Source organism: Procambarus clarkii, chromosome 19 (assembly GCF_040958095.1).
Source record: "Procambarus clarkii isolate CNS0578487 chromosome 19, FALCON_Pclarkii_2.0, whole genome shotgun sequence".
Classification (NCBI taxonomy): domain Eukaryota; kingdom Metazoa; phylum Arthropoda; class Malacostraca; order Decapoda; family Cambaridae; genus Procambarus; species Procambarus clarkii.
In genome coordinates this window covers 16210262-16228461 of record NC_091168.1, presented here as the reverse complement: position 1 = coordinate 16228461, position 18200 = coordinate 16210262, and the positions used below count along the sequence as shown (strand labels likewise).

Genomic DNA, 18200 nt, shown 5'->3' with positions numbered 1-18200 from the left:
TTGAGGGTTGCTCTGTCCCCTTGTCTCAGGGTGACACTCACTGTTTTGCCTCCATCAGCTGCCTGAGGGGTCGGTGACACCTTCGGCCCGGGGTCCTGCAAGTTTTGTTGCTTTCTGTGGCTCGGTTACCCAGTCTTCTGCTAAGTGGGTGCAGGCAGCATGGGCGTTGCATATGCACATGACTAGTTCTTTCCCAAGAGGCAGACATGAGGAGCTTCAGCATATTTCAACAATCCTAAGTATTGTAGTACAGGATGATGATAGTGAGTGGTGTCCCAGAGTACATAAAGGTATAGTGCTTTTGAAAAATAGGTGAGATAACAGGAATGTCCCAAGGGAAGTGAAAAATTGGATGAGAAAAAGTTGCTCTAGTGTTTCCAGTGTAGAGAACAACATTCAAGATGGCCGCCGGCAAGAGGAAATACAAAACAGAGTTTGATTTTGTTGGATTCAGTGAAGAAAGCTTTGATATAACCAGTCTATACAACAAATTGGTAAAATTAGATACTATAGTGACCTCTCATGTAGAAATAATTAGTAAATTGAAAGAAAGTAATAATGACTATTTAAATAGCAAAGTCGTATGTCTTGAGGGTGTAGTGAAAGACTTGTGCACGGATAAGATTCAATTGGAAACAAATTGCAAAGCCATGGAAGAAGAAAATAAACTCTTAAAAATAGGTTTGGAAGAAGTTAAAGTAAATTTAAACATTAATGACTACAATAGGTTAGGTAAGGAATTTCAACAGGAGAAACAGCTTTTGTAAGCACAGATGGAGGAAGTTACACAGGGAATAGAACAGTGCAAGAAAGATATGCAACTCACTTATGCACAAGTGGCCAAGGAGAAGGAAAAAATAGAAGAAGCAGTAAAGGAAGTCAAACACTGCAGCAACCAAGATAAAACAAACATTAGGCTGGAAGTGAGAAAAGAATTGGCATCTAACCTGAAGTTCGTGCAAAATACAGTTGATCGGAGTAAGTCCCTGATCATTTTTGGCTGCAAAGAAAAGGAGATAACATCTAGGTCAGAAAGAGCTGTAGAAGAAGCAAAAGTAGTAGATAAAATTGATGGCCTCGTGGAAGGTCTTACAACCATAGAGAATGTGTGCGACTACAGGAGAATAGGCAGATATGTAAAAGGGAAAGATCGACCTTTGAGGATCACCCTAAACGGTGCCAAACAGATGGAAGAAGTACTAAGGAATACTAGAAAATTACAAAGTGATGAGGATGGGAAAGTGTGGTCATTAAGACGAGATCTTTCAAAAGAAGATAGAGAGAAGCTGAAACTGAACCTCGCCGAGGCAAAACGTTTAAATGAGAGCAGGAATGAAGAAAAAATCAATTCTTTTTTCTACAAAGTGATAGGGGTAGGCTGACCAGTAAAGTGGTACATAAAGGCAAACCAACAAAATCATTAGAGAGAGGGGAAGTGAAAAATAAGAAGAGGCGGAACAAGTTCCTGAAGATTGCATACACCAACATACATGGAGTAAGATCGAAGATACTGGAGTTAAGTGATGTAATACAGAGTTTAAGTGATATAAGTTTCAAAGTGTGTTTGTACAAAATGAAATTTTCAGGGAACCAGACACAATAAGAATTCCAGAGAACAACATAGAGCACATAGAGGTGTCTAGAGACGAAGTGGGAAAAATGCTCAAGGAGCTAAATAAGAACAAAGCAGTTGGTCCAGATGGAGTTTCACCATGGGTTCTGAGAGAATGTGCACCGGAGCTCAGCATTCCATTTCAACTGATTTTTCAGGCATCCCTGTTTACAGGAGTTGTCGCTGATGTGAGGGAAAAAGGCTAACATAGTTCCAATCTACAAAAGTGGAAGCAGGGAAGACCCCCTTAATTATAGACCTGTATCATTGACATGTGTAATAGTCAAAATATTGGAAAAAATAATTAAAACTAAATGGGTAGAACACCTGGAGAGAAATGATATAATATCAGACAGACAGTATGGTTTTCGATCTGGAAGATCCTGTGTATCGAATTTACTCAGTTTCTATGATCGAGCAACAGAGATATTACAGGAAAGAAATGGTTGAGTTGACTGCATCTATCTGGACCTAAAAAAAGCTTTCGACAGAGTTCCACATAAGAGGTTGTTCTGGAAACTGGAAAATATTGGAGGGGTGACAGGTAAGCTTCTAACATGGATGAAAAATTTTCTGACTGGTAGAAAAATGAGGGCAGTGATCAGAGGCAATGTATCGGACTGGAGAAATGTCACAAGTGGAATACCACAGGGTTCAGTTCTTGCACCAGTGATGTTTATTGTCTACATAAATGATCTACCAGTTGGTATACAGAATTATATGAACATGTTTGTTGATGATGCTAAGATAATAGGAAGGATAAGAAACTTAGATGATTGCCATGCCCTTCAAGAAGACCTGGACAAAATAAGTATATGGAGCACCACTTGGCAAATGGAATTTAATGTTAATAAATGCCATGTTATGGAATGTGGAATAGGAGAACATAGACCCCACAAAACCTATATATTATGTGAGAAATCTTTAAAGAATTCTGATAAAGAAAGAGATCTAGGGGTGGTTAAAGATAGAAAACTATCACCTGAGGACCACATAAAGAATATTGTGCGAGGAGCCTTTGCCACGCTTTCTAACTTCAGAATTGCTTTTAAATACATGGATGGCGATATACTGAAGAAATTGTTCATGACTTTTGTTAGACCAAAGCTAGAATATGCAGCAGTTGTGTGGTGCCCATATCTTAAGAAGCACATCAACAAACTGGAAAAGGTGCAAAGACATGCTACTAAGTGGCTCCCAGAACTGAAGGGCAAGAGCTACAAGGAGAGGTTAGAGGCATTAAATATGCCAAAACTAGAAGCAAGAAGAAAAAGAAGTGATATGATCACTACATACAAAATAGTAACAGGAATTGATAAAATCGATAGGGAATATTTCCTGAGACCTGGATCTTTAAGCACAAGAGGTCATAGATTTAAACTAGCTAAACACAGATGCCGAAGAAATATAAGAAAATTCACTTTCGCAAACAGAGTGGTAGATGGTTGGAACAAGTTAGGTGAGAAGGTGGTGGAGGCCAAGACCGTCAGTAGTTCAAAGCGTTATATGACAGAGTGCTGGGAAGACGGGACACCACGAGCGTAGCTCTCATCCTGTAACTACACTTAGGTAATTACACAAATAACGGCGGAGGGCCGCAACCGGACACAAAACATGATGCACTCCCAGCCTGACCAACCAAGCATCAACACCCCAAGGACCCCTCTGGAATGCAACAGTCTCATTCTTTGCCAGAAAAGAAGGAGACAGCTGCAGACAAACAAACCTATCTCCACAACCGAAAGAGCAGAAACCCCTACGCCGGAGGAGAGCATGAAGCTCCCTGACCCGACCCCCAGAGGCCATTGCCAACAGAAACAGAGCCTTCGAGAAACAATCTTGAACCGAAGGGGCCACAACAAACCGAGTAGAAGAAAGACAGGAGAGCACTATGTCTAAAGACCAGGATGGCTCAGGCGGTGCATGAGCAGGCCACAGGTGAAACAACGCACGGGACAGCTTGCGAAGTGGCGCAGGAGTAACATCTATACTGAAAGCAAGCTGAAGCGGCTTCACCAATGCCGCACAATACGAGGCGACAGTATTCAGCATAAGATGACGGTCCTGGAACAACCACGAGAGAAAGGACACCACCACTTGAACCGAAAGCAAAGTACAACGACGAAGAATAAAAAAGAAACGGAAGGACTGCCAGGAAACTTCGTACTGCCGCTGAGACGAAGCTCGCAGATGGGACACTATCAACGAAGCCACCTGATCACCATACAAATGGTGATGAACTCGAGTCAAAAATATCAAACGCGAAGACTCGAGGAGAAGAGTGAACCAGTCTCGTAACGGACCAGGCCGATCTTCTGAAAGAGGCAGAGCCACGGAAAAAACCCTGCGTTCGGACACTGGGTAAGCAGCACCTGAAACCACGGCTGGGCCAGCCACCACGGAGCCAAGAGGACAACTCGCCCCTGGTAAGTCTCCAAGCAAACCAGAACCTGGAGCAACAGCAGAACCGGAGGAAAGAGGTACAGGAACCCCCACCTCGACCAGTCCAGCCAAAAGACATCGATCCCGACAGCCTCGAGGTCGGGGAAGGGCCCCACATATATCAGAAGAAGTCTCGACCACGCCAACGCAGAGGTCCACCTCTGGGCACCCAAACGTCTGGCAGAGCCAACTAAATGAGTCAGCATCGACCGTCCATTCCATGGAAAGGGGAATGAACCGGGACAGGCCGTCCGCCAGGACGTTGGAAACCCCCAGACGTGAACCGCCAGGAGAGCGAAACCCCGAGAACTCAGCAGACGAGTCACCCGAAGCGACCAATCCCAAAGAGCGAAGGCCCGCATCGAACCCCCCCCCTCGGTTCAGACAATGAACCACAGGGGAGCAGTCTGAATGGAGCCGGATCGTCGATCCATGGGCGACCCGAACCCTCCAAAGCACAAACCACACCTCCGCGAACACCCACACCGTGCTGTGGGCCTGATGGAAGGACTGATCCCACCGCCCCTGACCGGCCTGGTGAGCACTAGTCACAAAGCCTCAGCCGAGAGACAACATGTCCGTGAACACAACAAGTGAGGGCTTGGGTATGTGCCAAGTCACTGAACCCCGAAAAACCCGAAGAGGAAGGCGGCGATACAGTAGCTGACGCAAAGACCCCAAAGGCAAGCCCAGTGATTATGAGAGAGGCGGAAGGAACGTCCCCAAAGGAACCAGTACAGCTGACGAAGCCAAACCTGACCCGGCGGGTAGACCATCATCGCGAAGTTCAGGCTCCCGCACAAACCCTCGAGCAACCACCGAGTGACCCAGGAGCCACCCCAGAAACAGGCGCAAGTGGGACCGCAGCTGGAGGAGAGACTCCGGAGGAAGAGACAAGGAAGCGGTCTGAGAGTCCCACACAAGACCCAGCCACAACCGAACCTGGAAGGGAACCAGATGAGACTTCCACCAGTTCACCAGGAAACCCGAACCCGGCTAGCTGGGAAAGCTCCACACCCCTGGCGAGCAGACACGCGGACTGATTGGGAGCCCATACCATCCTATTGTTGAGGTAAGCCAACACCCGAACACCTAACAGACGCAAATGGGCCTTAGTATACGTACTGCCGAAGCGAGTGCTACCTGCCAACACGCGAGGCGTGCAGCGAAAAACAGCAGGATCGGCGCAAACAGCTTCAAAAGGGCAGACAAGCACGAGCACCTGAGGCCAAGGAGCTAGACCGCAGGAATGGCCCCAAGCACCTCTACATCCTCCGCAAGCCAATCCGAAGACAGCTCAAGGAGGTAAAAGAAATGCAAGACCGAGGCCAACGAGCCCCGTGCACGCAAGTCCTCATCCATTGAGAAATTTTCTGACTGATAGAAAAATGAGGGCAGTAATCAGAGGCTATGTATCAGACTGGAGAAATATCATAAGTGGAGTACCACAGGTTTCAGTTCTTGCACCGGTGATGTTCATTGTCTACATAAATGATCTACCAGATGGAATACAGAATTATATGAACATGTTTGCTGATGATGCTAAGATAATAGGGAAGATAAGAAACCTAGTTGATTGTCATGTCCTTCAAGAAGACCTGGACAAAATAAGTATATGGAGCACTACTTGGCAAGTGGAATTTAATGTGAGTAAATGCCATGTTATGGAATGTGGAATAGGAGAACATAGACCCCACACAACCTATAAATTATGTGAGGAATCATTAAAGAATTCTGATAAACTTTTGGCATCAGTCGGTCGATGGCAGATATAGAATGCTCCAAAATCACATGTGCATTTCTATGGGCCATTGCTCCTCGTGCCTCTCTGAGGGGGCCAAGTTCTGGCCGTGGTCCTCGGTAGGCCTAGAACTCCACCCACATCAACTGATGCCAAAAGTTAGGACTATCCCGATCATCCTGGATAGCTCTGGGGAGCCGTAGGGGATTAAAAGGCACTACGGGCTCACAATAGCCCATGTTACTTGGAACGTTTTGTTCCAGGTAGCGAATCTTTAACAACAACAACAAGCCGTAGGGGCTCCCCTCAGAAAATTGTAACATGACTCAACAAAATTGACAAGAATGAATTTGTGAATTCCACACCAGAAGGACATGGAGCCTTCAAAAAATTCAAACTAAGAAAAGAAAGATGCTGAATAAACTTGCATAAATACTCTTCTGCAAACAAAGTGGTAGGACAGATGGACTAATTTAAATGAGTGGGTAATGCAGTATGACAAAACCATCTGTAATTTAAGCAAATAGGTTATAATAACCAGGCTAAATGAAGAAGGCAACACAATAACAAACAGCATTAAGTACAGCACAGTACTAAGATTTTAAATAATACAATATATATAGAACAAAAGAAAACTACAGAATCATAATTAACAGAAATTATATAATTTTTTTAATAAAATTTCTACTTACGTTGAAGCTTTTTGAACAATTCCTTCATTTGGTCAGGTTTGTCAAAATTGGTTCTCATGGAAAGCAAGACATCTTTATTCAGTATGACCAATTTCTGTAACAAAGAAAAACATTAAAAATGGAATTCAGCTCTGGAATGGCTTGGTTATGAAATATTTACCAGAAAAACTACCATTTGCATAATATATGGAAAGAATAAACTCTGACAACACAGTAAGTAAAATCAAGCACAGCAACCTGTCTTCACATCAAGTCCATTCCATCCAGTGGTCGACCCCAAATAGGCATCCATCAATTTTAACATGTTCATTAAAAATAGGAATTTTCTTAAATATAAAATAATAGTTATATATTAGCATACTGTGCATATTTAAGTATTGGTTAGTTTAGGTGTTTAGGTTCTGTAGGCGATTACTGTATTTGTATTTGTATTATGTGGGTGAAGCACTTACAGCATTTGTGGTTCAAACTAGTCAAATTGTTCGAGAAGTGTTCCAATGTCATCAGATGAGAGTTGTGTGTGCGCACCGTTATTCCTTCATAAACAGGGGGGGTTTGGTGGGTGCATGAAATGGACTTGAGCCTTTGTTTAGGAGGCCTGGTCGAAAACCAGGCCTCAGGGATGTTGAGCCTCAAAATCATCACAAGGTTTTGCAAGGTTACTCCAAGAACTCCATACACATGACTGATGCCAAAGTCTGACATTAGTAATATCAGCCTGGATAGCTCCGGGGAGCCAACGGACCTTCCCCCAGAAATGTTGACTAAACCACACACTAGAAAGTGAAGAGACAACAACGTTTCAGTCCGTCCTCGACCAGTATCAAGTCGATTGTCTTTCACTTTCTAGTGTGTGTGGTTTGGTCAATACAATATATTTGTGGTTGCGATTCTGGGCAAACACTGATATATTAAATGAAAAGCAGAAGGTAACTTGACTGTGAAGGTAACTTAAAACTGTGAGGAATTTAACAGTGTGTTCTTGTCTACTGACCAATAGATAGAACAACACCCTTCAACCAGGTATGATGTTTTTCATGAGAATGCGAGGGCTGACTCGTGGAGGAGCTTGCTAGGGCCTCTTTGGGGCCCAACTATCAGGTCTATGTACTGACCAATAAGAATAACAGCACAGGTGTCGAATCCAATCTTACATGCCAATACATGAAGAGTTAGGACGGTAACGTAACAACTATACAGTTGTACCTCGGGTTACGAATGTCCCTGTTTACGAACTTTTCGGGTTACAAGCCCGATTTGTTTGGAAAATTTGAATTGGGATACGAACTTTGCATCGGGATGCGAGTTTGTTGAAACAAGTACGGCCGACCTAGCATGTGGTAGCACAGCGATCGCGCCTCAGTTTACCAGTGCCTCGCACCCAGTGACTATCCCCCTGAATTCTTCACAAGAATTTACAGTTTGTCAGATTTTTGGCCATTTGAGCATAAAAGTTGTTACTATATATCTCGCCATGGGTCTCAAGAATGCCAGTGGTAAGGTTCAAGGCAAGAAATCACATGTGAAAATGACCATAGAGGAAAAACAAGAGATCATTCATAGCATGAAAATGGTACTCGTGTTGTTGAACTAGCTAGGCAGTACAACAAATCTTCAGGGGAGGAAGAGGAGGCAGTAAAGAATGTCCCTTCCTCATTAATTAAGAAAATGTGTGCAGTATGGGATGGACTGCAAAGTTTCACTGAAAAGAATCACCCAGATAAAGCTGTAGTAGGCCATTGTATTGATCTTGTTAATGACAATGTGTTGCCTCACTACAGACAAGTGCTGCAAAAAAGGAAAAAATAATCTTCAATGGAACGTTTCCTTGTGATAAAAGTGAGAAAATGAAGCAGTGAGCCACAACCAAGACCTAGTGGTATGCAGGCAAAACATGCCAGAGAGTGCACTCCAGAGAAGTCATCACTGCCTGATGTTACAATGGAAGGGGACTCCCCTTCCAAACAGTAACACCTCTCCTCCTTGCCTTCTCCTCACCATCTTCCATACACCAACAGGAGTCATCAGCAAGGATAAGTAATAACTTGAACATATTTTGTAGTGAAGATTTGGGAGAATTAGGTAGAAAATTTACTTTGAAGTGAAGTTTTTGGGAAGTCAGGAACGGATTAATTCATTTCCCATTATTTCTTATGGGGGAAATTCGCTTTGGTTTACAAATTTCTGGGTTATGAACCTTCTCCAGGAACGAATTAAATTCTTAAACCGAGGTACCCTTGTATCAGGATTCTCTCTGCTCAACGGTTGCCACTGACCCCAGAGGTAACTGCTTATCTCTCTTCACCTAGCTGGCATTCCCTCTGCAACAACCTGCAACCAAACCTTGAGGTTATCTTGGTTATCAACCAAGTTATCAACCTTGGTTATCTTGAGGTTATCAACCTGTTGGACTTCTTCACTCTTGATGCTACGGCATAAATGCTTAATTCACGCTATCTAATGTCTCACTGGATACACAGCGGCCTTTATAAGATCACTATGTTGCTAATCATGCAGGTTACCCAGAGATACCCAACATGGCAGACTTCCATCCAGTGATAAGGAATATAGGCCTTGTGCACTGCATGGTGCATGCTTGGTGCACTCCACACTGCAATATGTTAGTGAAATTAGCTGGGGGGAAAATCCTGAGGCCATTCTCTTTCAACATAAAATATTTATACAGAGTTGACCAACTGTTTAAAATGCAATGTATTAGTAAAAATTAAAGGACTGTAACAGTGACATTTTCTATGCATTGGCCTTGATAGGTTAGGTGGGTTGTTTGGCTTTATATGTTTATGGATTGGTAAAACTTAAAACTTTCTGGATAAATGAACAAATTTACAAGGGCCGTGACGAGGATTCGAACCTGCGTCCGAGAGCATCCCAGACGCTGCCTTAATCGACTGAGCTACGACATGGTATGCGTCTGCGTCTGGGATGCTCTCGGATGCAGGTTCAAATCCTCGTCACGGCCCTTGTGGATTTGTTCATTTGATGCATCACGTTATTGTGATTTCTGTGTGTAACTTTCTGGATACTTTTGTATGCAGTGTCTTAATTCACTACATTATAGCAATAAGGAGACCAAAGATCAAGTGGGTGCTGAGGCTATCATCAAATCCTGAGGGAACTAGATCCCTAGATCTGCCGGTGTCAAAACCTGTGGGTCTTCAAGCAATCTCAAGACCCTAACCAACAACAGGGGCTGGGAGGCTGAATGAAATGAAACTGGGTGCAGAAGTAAACTAATGGCCAAACATGGTGAACAGTCTCTTGCACTTATTTATTTGTCTTGCAAACATTTAAACTACTTCTTTCAGTAAACAGGAGATTTCTCTACCTTTGCAATGGTGGCAACCAAAAGCTATGAAAAGCCCGTACCACAAAGCACAGTCTTTTACATAGGGTTTAGCTAGATAGGCTTCCACCCGAGAGTGCAGTTCGACCAGAACAGAAGTCCAATGACAAACATCACACATCCTAGGAAGAAAGGTTCTAGAACCCAACAGACAGAATGTGAAAGGAAACATGAATGGTTATTAGTGTCCAAAAGCACCTACATAAATGCATCATGGAAAGCTGCAAATTAAAACTCAAGAGTTATGATGAAAATTAATCATAACCCAACCAACACACATGAACAATGTTAGGTGCAACTCACACACAAGCATACTGATAATATATCAACAGTCCATACACTTTTAAAAAGGACAAGGACCTTTGTCATGATGACATAAAAGTTGATTAGAGTTGAGGTCTTCATCAGAAAAGTGGTTTAGCTCAAAATTTTCACGTTCACAATAGAGCTAGTAATCAAAATTATCACACATGGAATGTGTGTCTATCAATATTATTTTTTAACAAAAATTTTACTAGTTAGACAATTTACCTGCAAGTCCTTACACCCAATTTTTTAAGCAAGCTTAAAATGTTCATACCAAGTGATTTTACTATATATTCTGCCTATTAATTTAATATAAATACTATAAAACCATATGGAGAATCTCACCTTTAATTCCTGCACTTGGTTAGCAATATGCCACATCAAGTTCTCATTGAGTGCCTTCATGCCATATGGTCCAATAAGTTCTGCTAGTGCTCGAAGTTCATTTATGTCTGAAAATTCTTCTGCAGCAAAAGGTTGGGCTCCCTCAGCAGTGAGAGAAACAAAGGCACGCTGATTGTTCGAAAAGACAATATGACCCGCACTCACACGGCGAAGAAGAATTTCCGAGTACCTGGAAGGCAAATACACATGAAAGTTTAGGTTTCATACATCATACATTACAGTGCTTGAGACTACTCTGATTATAAATGTAGGGTAAGTCACTTATCTTGCTATATGAACATATCTTGGTCACTTAAAGATGTAAATTTGATGTGTATTTATTTGCTTGAACTTGCACATGGTTTGCACTTGAAACCACAATGATTTACCATTTCTTTCAAATGACAAAATATACTATAGATGAGTATAATCACTTCCCACACTGAATGTTTGCACAGCATGAAGTCAAGAGCAAAGAATTATATAATCAACTTTTTTCCTGGAGTACTAAATAATACAGGTACTGATCTTTACAAAGTGTTAAGGCTACATTACATTTCCAAATTAATTTGATTATCCTACTCAATTATAGAGTAGAGTATTGTATATAATTACTAATTTCCTAACAAAAATTTGAGTGAATTAAATGCAATATAAACTGCCAGCTAACTGAACCTTCCAATGATGTGTAGATTAAGTTCTTCTTAGAACCTGGTTTGAATTTCATATAACTAATAATTTACAGATTCTCAGTTTTGTCCTAAACTTATAAAAACACTGATTGTCAATTTGATTATTTCGTGCTTTAAAGCTACTTCATTGTTATTCATCGAGAACATTAACCTGATTTAACAGATCAAGTTCAAGCTTTTTTTTTGCTTACAACATTTACAGTCAATGTCCAAGCAGCAGCATTTTCAATTTTCCTTACAGATTTAACTTATTAATTAAGTTTGTAATTTATATTTTGTGTGCTCATCCACCTATGTTACAATTTAGCATTCTTCTTCTTTATCCACTCATCAGTACCCATATAGCAAAATAAATGGAGAAATGTTCATACCATGAATTGTAGTGTGCAGTAATGGTCTTCTCCCCATGGCTATCTTGAAGCTGAGTTTGCTGAAGAAGAACGTTGTTGAACACCCGGGTTATGTCGATGTGCACTGTGAAGAATTCCGTAAGAATATTAACCATGACTTTATAAAAGAATTACATATTTGTTATATTTATTACTGTCCAATATTTAAACATCCGAGCATACAGTGCCTGTACTGTATACAAGTCCCTCCATCCCAATTATACAAATACATGTAACGAGCTATATAGTAATATATGGTTTCCAGGCATGCACCAGATTCTCAAATTTACCAGTGTCACAATTCCCCTGCATAGCAGAGTAAACTGTCTCTTCACTCTCACCTTTATCGTTGACAGTCTACTCATGACGCCTACTCCACACCATCAAGAACTATAATTCAACAAATACTTATGTTCTGGAGTTCCAGCCCAGGGCTAGACACCCTGTCAAGATAAAATACCCCCTTATCTCCCCACCTCCCTTGTCACCTGCTTCAGTCCACCTCACTGGAATTCGATACTCTGCTGGTTCCTCTTTCCAAGCAACATTACACAGGATTACGCCATCAACAGTGGTATAAATACTCCTGACCAGCACCGACATATCAGTCTCTCTCTCAGGTGCTCTCCACAGTATCAACATTAAATACAAGCTGTTCACATTCTGTCGCCAAGCCATTTCATGCCCAGGATGTGGTGTTTCAAGTGTAAACTGTTCATAAGCCCCAAGCTGTTCTCATTGTATAAATTGATTAACTTTCATGCATTTATTGAATGATTCTTTTTGCTATTGTGTAACAACCAAGCTCAGTAAGTCTAAGTGTTGTTGTAAATCTGTTGTTATTTTTCTTTTTATTTTGAAATAAATTTGTTATATTTCCTGTTGGAAATTTCCAACACTAAATACAACACTGTTGTATTCTCATTAATTATTACTAATTCTACTAATCATTGTAGTGATAAAATTAACCCAACGTAGAGTTCACATGTACTAATAATTACATCTGTACAATAAGGCTAGAATTCTTACGTCACCCGACGCCAGTATTGCGTCAGATTCCATTGTAATAAACACATTTATATCCAATGTATCTGAGAATTGAATTTGATTCTCTATAAACAACGGTGTTCTGTGTGATAATTAATTACAGATAAACTGATCTCCAACTAAAGCCAAATAGAGCGTTTATAGTTATAGCTGTTATCTAGTAATAAAATTAACGTCACGCGTGAATGCCCTGGAGAGACTTTAATTCTTCTCCATTGTTCGTTTACTATCATAAAACGGGCAAATAATAATATTTAACTCCTCCAAATAATAAACCTGTCCTAACCCGAGCATTTCAAGCACAACTGCGAGAAATGATAATATCCATAATAAATAATTTGGGTAACAAACGCGGGACGCGGAGCGGGGTGGAAGAGACGCCAGTCCATGTGTAGAAAGGTTCACGAGCAGACGTGTTCACGTGGCGAAGCGCTCACGAGGAGACGCCATTACCCAGCCATCAGGGTAGACGCCATCAAATCTCTAGAAGAAAGTCGCCACTGTGAGGTGTGAAGAACCTTTGCAGACAATACCTTCACTGGTGTCAGTGTCATTTACGGAACCTGTTAAACTTGGTTCTATGTAACTCCACGTGACCGGCCAGTGAAGCGCGTCAGTATCTAGGATAGGCTAGACCAGAACCTAGGACGCGACCTTCGGCAAGCCTTAACTTACACAGTGCCCATATTAGCTAAGTACCTTGATCCTTATTTGATGCATCATATAGGGGGTGGGTTTATAGCTGGGTAGCTTGTCATGACGCCGTGCGACAATAAAAAACTACAGGTCATTATTTTCTCTGATGTTTAATCTCGTTTTCTTGAATATAGATTTCTAGTAGTTTAATTTGTTACTACTGAAACCAATTTAATTTACAGCATGTGTGAAGAATTCTCCGAGCTGTCATTTCCCGTGTTAATCAACTCCCAGTGTTCCATGACGAGTTCAGAGGAATCAGAGGATGAGTCGTAACTAACTTCTAAGGAATCGTCATTAAACTAAGATTCCTTTTGTATTCCTTGATTATTATCTGTACTCCTTTACATGCAGAACTCTGTTCATTGGATTAACATGTGTTTATTATACTTATTATTTCATGTTCGTAGTCTATGTTCTCATTGAAGATAAAGATAATGACTCTATAAATATTCATAGGATTAGATTATTATACATTGGACTGGTGAACGAACCACACTAGTTCCTGGACGTATTGAGTTCCAGTAATACCCCCCCAATGTAGGTGTTTGAGGCTTTGATTCATTTAATTATACAGTCCATTAATTATTTCAGTGATCATATTCTCTAGTATTTTATCCATAGTTACTGGTTCATCTAGGAATTTTCTAATGATCATATTTTCTCAGTTTCCCTCTTTACTATAAAAGCGGGTGGTCCTTCGTAATTGATTCTACTATATTAATATTTAAATAATTAGAGTCAAGCCCCAAATGTCCCACATTTCCTGTTGGGAAATATTCCCCTTCGGCTCCCTGGAGCTATCGGATTGATATATGCTATATTAGTCTGGGACTTCAGTCAATAGAGTTCTGCCTACCAGGGACCACTAGCCAGAACATGGCTTCCTCAGAGAGATGCAAGGAGCAATGACCTAAGGAAAACCCCTTGTATTTGGGGGTATTCCATGTCTGCCATCGACTGGGGTTAGGCACCCAGAAAGATAGACATCTCAAAACAAACCCCACTTGGAAGGAAATTACAAAAAACACAAAACCAAACAGAGAAACAGAACTCCCCCCAAAAAAACAAAGGAAACAAGCAAATAAGCAAATGTCATTCACCACTGCCACACCGTTTGTCTACACGGGGATGGGTTGGGGGATGGGGGGGGGGGGTGTTTGGGGGGTTGTGGGGGCCCTGGACCCGGCGTTGGCTGCCCATACCTCAGTTCATAGGTTGAAGCTCTCTGGGGCGGTTGTCAACTCTGGTCGCAGATTCCTGCTGGATTTTGTGCCTGTGGTGTTTCCTGCTGTTTGTGGCATGATGACCAGGATTAACATAGTGTACTCGGGCTGCCTTCCCTAAGTGCCCTGCAAGTATTAGACTTGGGTTCTAGGGTTCTCTTCCCTTGGGCCTTCGGGACTTCACTTCAGTAGGGGTTCCTGCTGCTCGGCATTTACCCCGCCCTTGGAGCCAGCTGGGGTTTCGTGATCTTTGTTTGCCTCTAATTACCTAAGTGTAATTACCTAAGTAGTTACAGGATGAGAGCTACACTGGTGGTGTCCCGTCTTCCCAGCACTCTGTCATATAACGCTTTGAAACTACTGACGGTCTTGGCCTCCACCACCTTCTCACCTAACTTGTTCCAACCGTCTACCACTCTGTTTGCGAAAGTGAATTTTCTTATATTTCTTTGGCATCTGTGTTTAGCTAGTTTAAATCTATGGCCTTGTTCTTGAAGTTCCAGGTCTCAGGAAATCTTCCCTGTCGATTTTATCAATTCCTGTTACTATTTTGTACGTAGAGATCGTATCACCTCTTTTTCTTCTGTCTTCTAGTTTTGGCATATTTAATGCCTCTAACCTCTCCTCGTAGCTCTTGCCCTTCAGTTCAGGGAGCCACTTAGTAGCATGTCTTTGCACCTTTTCCAGTTTGTTGATGTGCTTCTTAAGATATAGGCACCACACAACAGCTGCATATTCTAGCTTTGGCCTAACAAAAGTCATGAACACTTTCTTTAGTATTTTGCCATCCATGTATTTAAAAGCAATTCTGAAGATAGAAAGCTTAGCATAGGCTCCTTGCACAACATTCTTTATGTGGTCCTCAGGTGAAAGTTTCTATCTAGAACCACCCCTAGATCTCTTTATCAGAATTCTTTAATGAGTCCTCACATAATTTATAGGTTGTGTGGGGTCTATGTTCTCCTATTCCACATTCCATAACATGGCATTTATTAACATTAAATTCCACTTGCCAAGTGGTGCTCTATATACTTATTTTGTCCAGGACTTTTTGAAGGGCATGACAATCATCTATCTTGAGGTTATCTTGAGATGATTTTCGGGGCTTTAGTGTCCCCGTGGCCTGGTCCTCGACCAAGCCTCCATCCCCCAGGAAGCAGCCTGTGACAGCTGACTAACACCCAGGTACCTATTTTACTGCTAGGTAACAGGGGCATAGGGTGAAAGAAACTCTGCCCATTGTTTCTCGCCGGCACCCGGGATTGAACCCGGGACCACAGGATCACAAGTACAGTGTGCTGTCTGCTCGGCCGACCGGCTCCGTCTATGTTTCTTATCCTTCCTATTATCTTAGCACCATCAGAAACATGTTCATATAATTATGTATTCCATCTGGTAGATCATTTATGTAGACAATGAACATCACCAGTGCAAGAACTGAACCCTGTCATACTCCACTTGTGACATTTCTCTAGTCCGATACATAGCCTCTGATTACTACCCTCATTTTTCAATCAGTCCAAAAAATTTTCATCCATATTAAAAGCTTACTTGTCACCCCTCCAATATTTTCCAGTTTCCAGAATAACCTCTTATGTGGAACTCTGTCGAAAGCCTTTTTTAGGTCTAGATAAATGCAGTCAACCCAACCATCTCTTTCCTGTAAAATCTCTGTGGCTCGATCATAGAAACTGAGTAAATTCGATACACTGGATCTTCCCGATCGAAAACCATACTGTCTGTCTGATAGTATATCATTTCTCTTCAGGTGCTCACTTCAATTAGTTTCTATTATTTTTTCCAATATTTTGACTATTACACTTGTCAATTATACAGGTCTATAATTGAGGGGGGGGGGGGGTCTTCCCTGTTGCCACTTTTGTAGACTGGAACTATGTTAGCCTTTTTCCACACATCTGCTACGACTCCTGTACACAGGGATGTCTGAAAAATCAGCTGAAGTGGAATGCTGAGCTCAGGTGCACATTCTCTCAGAACCCATGGTGATATTCCATCCGGGCCAACTGCTTTGTTCTTACTTAGCTCCAGGAGCATTTGTTTCACTTCATCTCTAGACACCTCTATGTGCTCTATGATGTTCTCTGGAATTCTTATTGTGTCTGGTTCTCTGAAGATCTCATTTTGTACAAACACACTTTGGAACTTTTTGTTTATTGTTTCACACATTTCCTTTTCATTTTCTGTGTATCTGTCCCCCATTTTCAACCTCTGAATATTATCCTTTACCTGCAGCTTGCTTTTAACGAATTATAGAAAAGGTGTGGATCTGATTTACATTTGTCTGCTATACCCTTCTCAAAGTTACCCCTCTGCCTCTCCTTATTGATGTGTAGTCGTTACTTGCATCTTTGTATCGCTAGTATGTTAGGGGGTTTGGCCTCTTTCTATAATGATTCCATGCTTGTGTCTTTTGATCTCTGGCCCTCTCGCAATTTCTGATGAACCAACCCTGTTTCCTAGGTCTGCATGTCTGTTTTAGAATGAATGTTTGTGTGTCTTCATCATATACTTTGCAAAACTTGGCATATATCTCATTTATTTCCTTGCCTAGCAACAAGTCTATGCAATTATACTCATGATTTTTTATTTAAATTCCCCATAACGTCCTCTCTTGAAATCGAGTTTAACACCTGTTTCAATGTCCCAATTCTCTACTAGATTATATCGCAATGTGTATTTAATGTCCAAGAGGACGTGATCACTCTTTCCCAAGGGAGGAAGGTACTGGATGTCAAAAACCTCTTCTTCTTTCCTGGTGAATACTAGATCCAGTACTGACGGAACATCCCCTTTCCTCATTCTTGTGGCCTGCATGAAGTGTTGATACATGAATGCCTCCAAGATGAGGTTTACAACCTGCCTGTCGAAATGTTCTCTGTTCTCGCCTCGTAGGCCTCCCAGTCTATTGCCTTAAAGTTGAAGTCCCAAAGTACCAGCAATCGGGATTTATCTTTGTCAGCTCTTACCCTCTCTCATAATCTCTCTCATGACCATTATGAGGCCGCTGGGTAGGGAGTGGTGTTCTTGTTGCTGGTTGGGGCACAAGGTGCTGTGCATCATGTCTATCTAGCGGCAGCCATGTTTCCTGTTCCTCCCATTGTGCTTTTGCAGGGATTTTCTTTACTTTTTGTTTCTTGCATGGAGGAAGTCTGCCTAGTTTGACTATTTTCCTTGACTAGGGTATTTTCGGTGGCCCTCCTCCAGGTGTCCGTGCTTGTACACTTCACAGGGGTCCAGTTATAGCCCTATTCCCTCTTGTTGACATTGTCATTCGGGCTCAACCATTGCTTGGGCTTCCCGTAGGCTGTTCACCTGTGGGCCCTGGAAAACCCTGTCAGGACTTGGCTAACCGATAGTTGCGTCACCAAAGTCCCATCTCGCCATGTGCGAGTTTGAAGGTTGTTCGTCGCCCTTGTCTCAGGGAGACGATCACCCGTTTTGCCTCTGTCATGCTGCGTGTTGGGTCGGTGACACCTTTGAACCGGAGTCTTGCGAAGACGTGTACCCTGTTCGTACTCCAATTTACCCATTCTTCTTCTTCGGAATTTGTAAGGGTGAGGCGGTATGCACGTTGCATCATAAGATTTG

General features: G+C 42.0%; 1 protein-coding gene across 1 annotated transcript in view; it reads right to left on the bottom strand.

The window, feature by feature from the left end:
- Hem (Nck associated protein 1 Hem) overlaps nt 1–18200 on the bottom strand; it is a 297069-nt gene that overhangs the window by 108500 nt on the left and 170369 nt on the right. Inside the window, 3 exon segments of the mRNA XM_045741430.2 lie at nt 6488–6581; nt 10503–10731; nt 11605–11707. Of these exon segments, the coding sequence (XP_045597386.2) occupies nt 6488–6581; nt 10503–10731; nt 11605–11707 (426 nt within the window).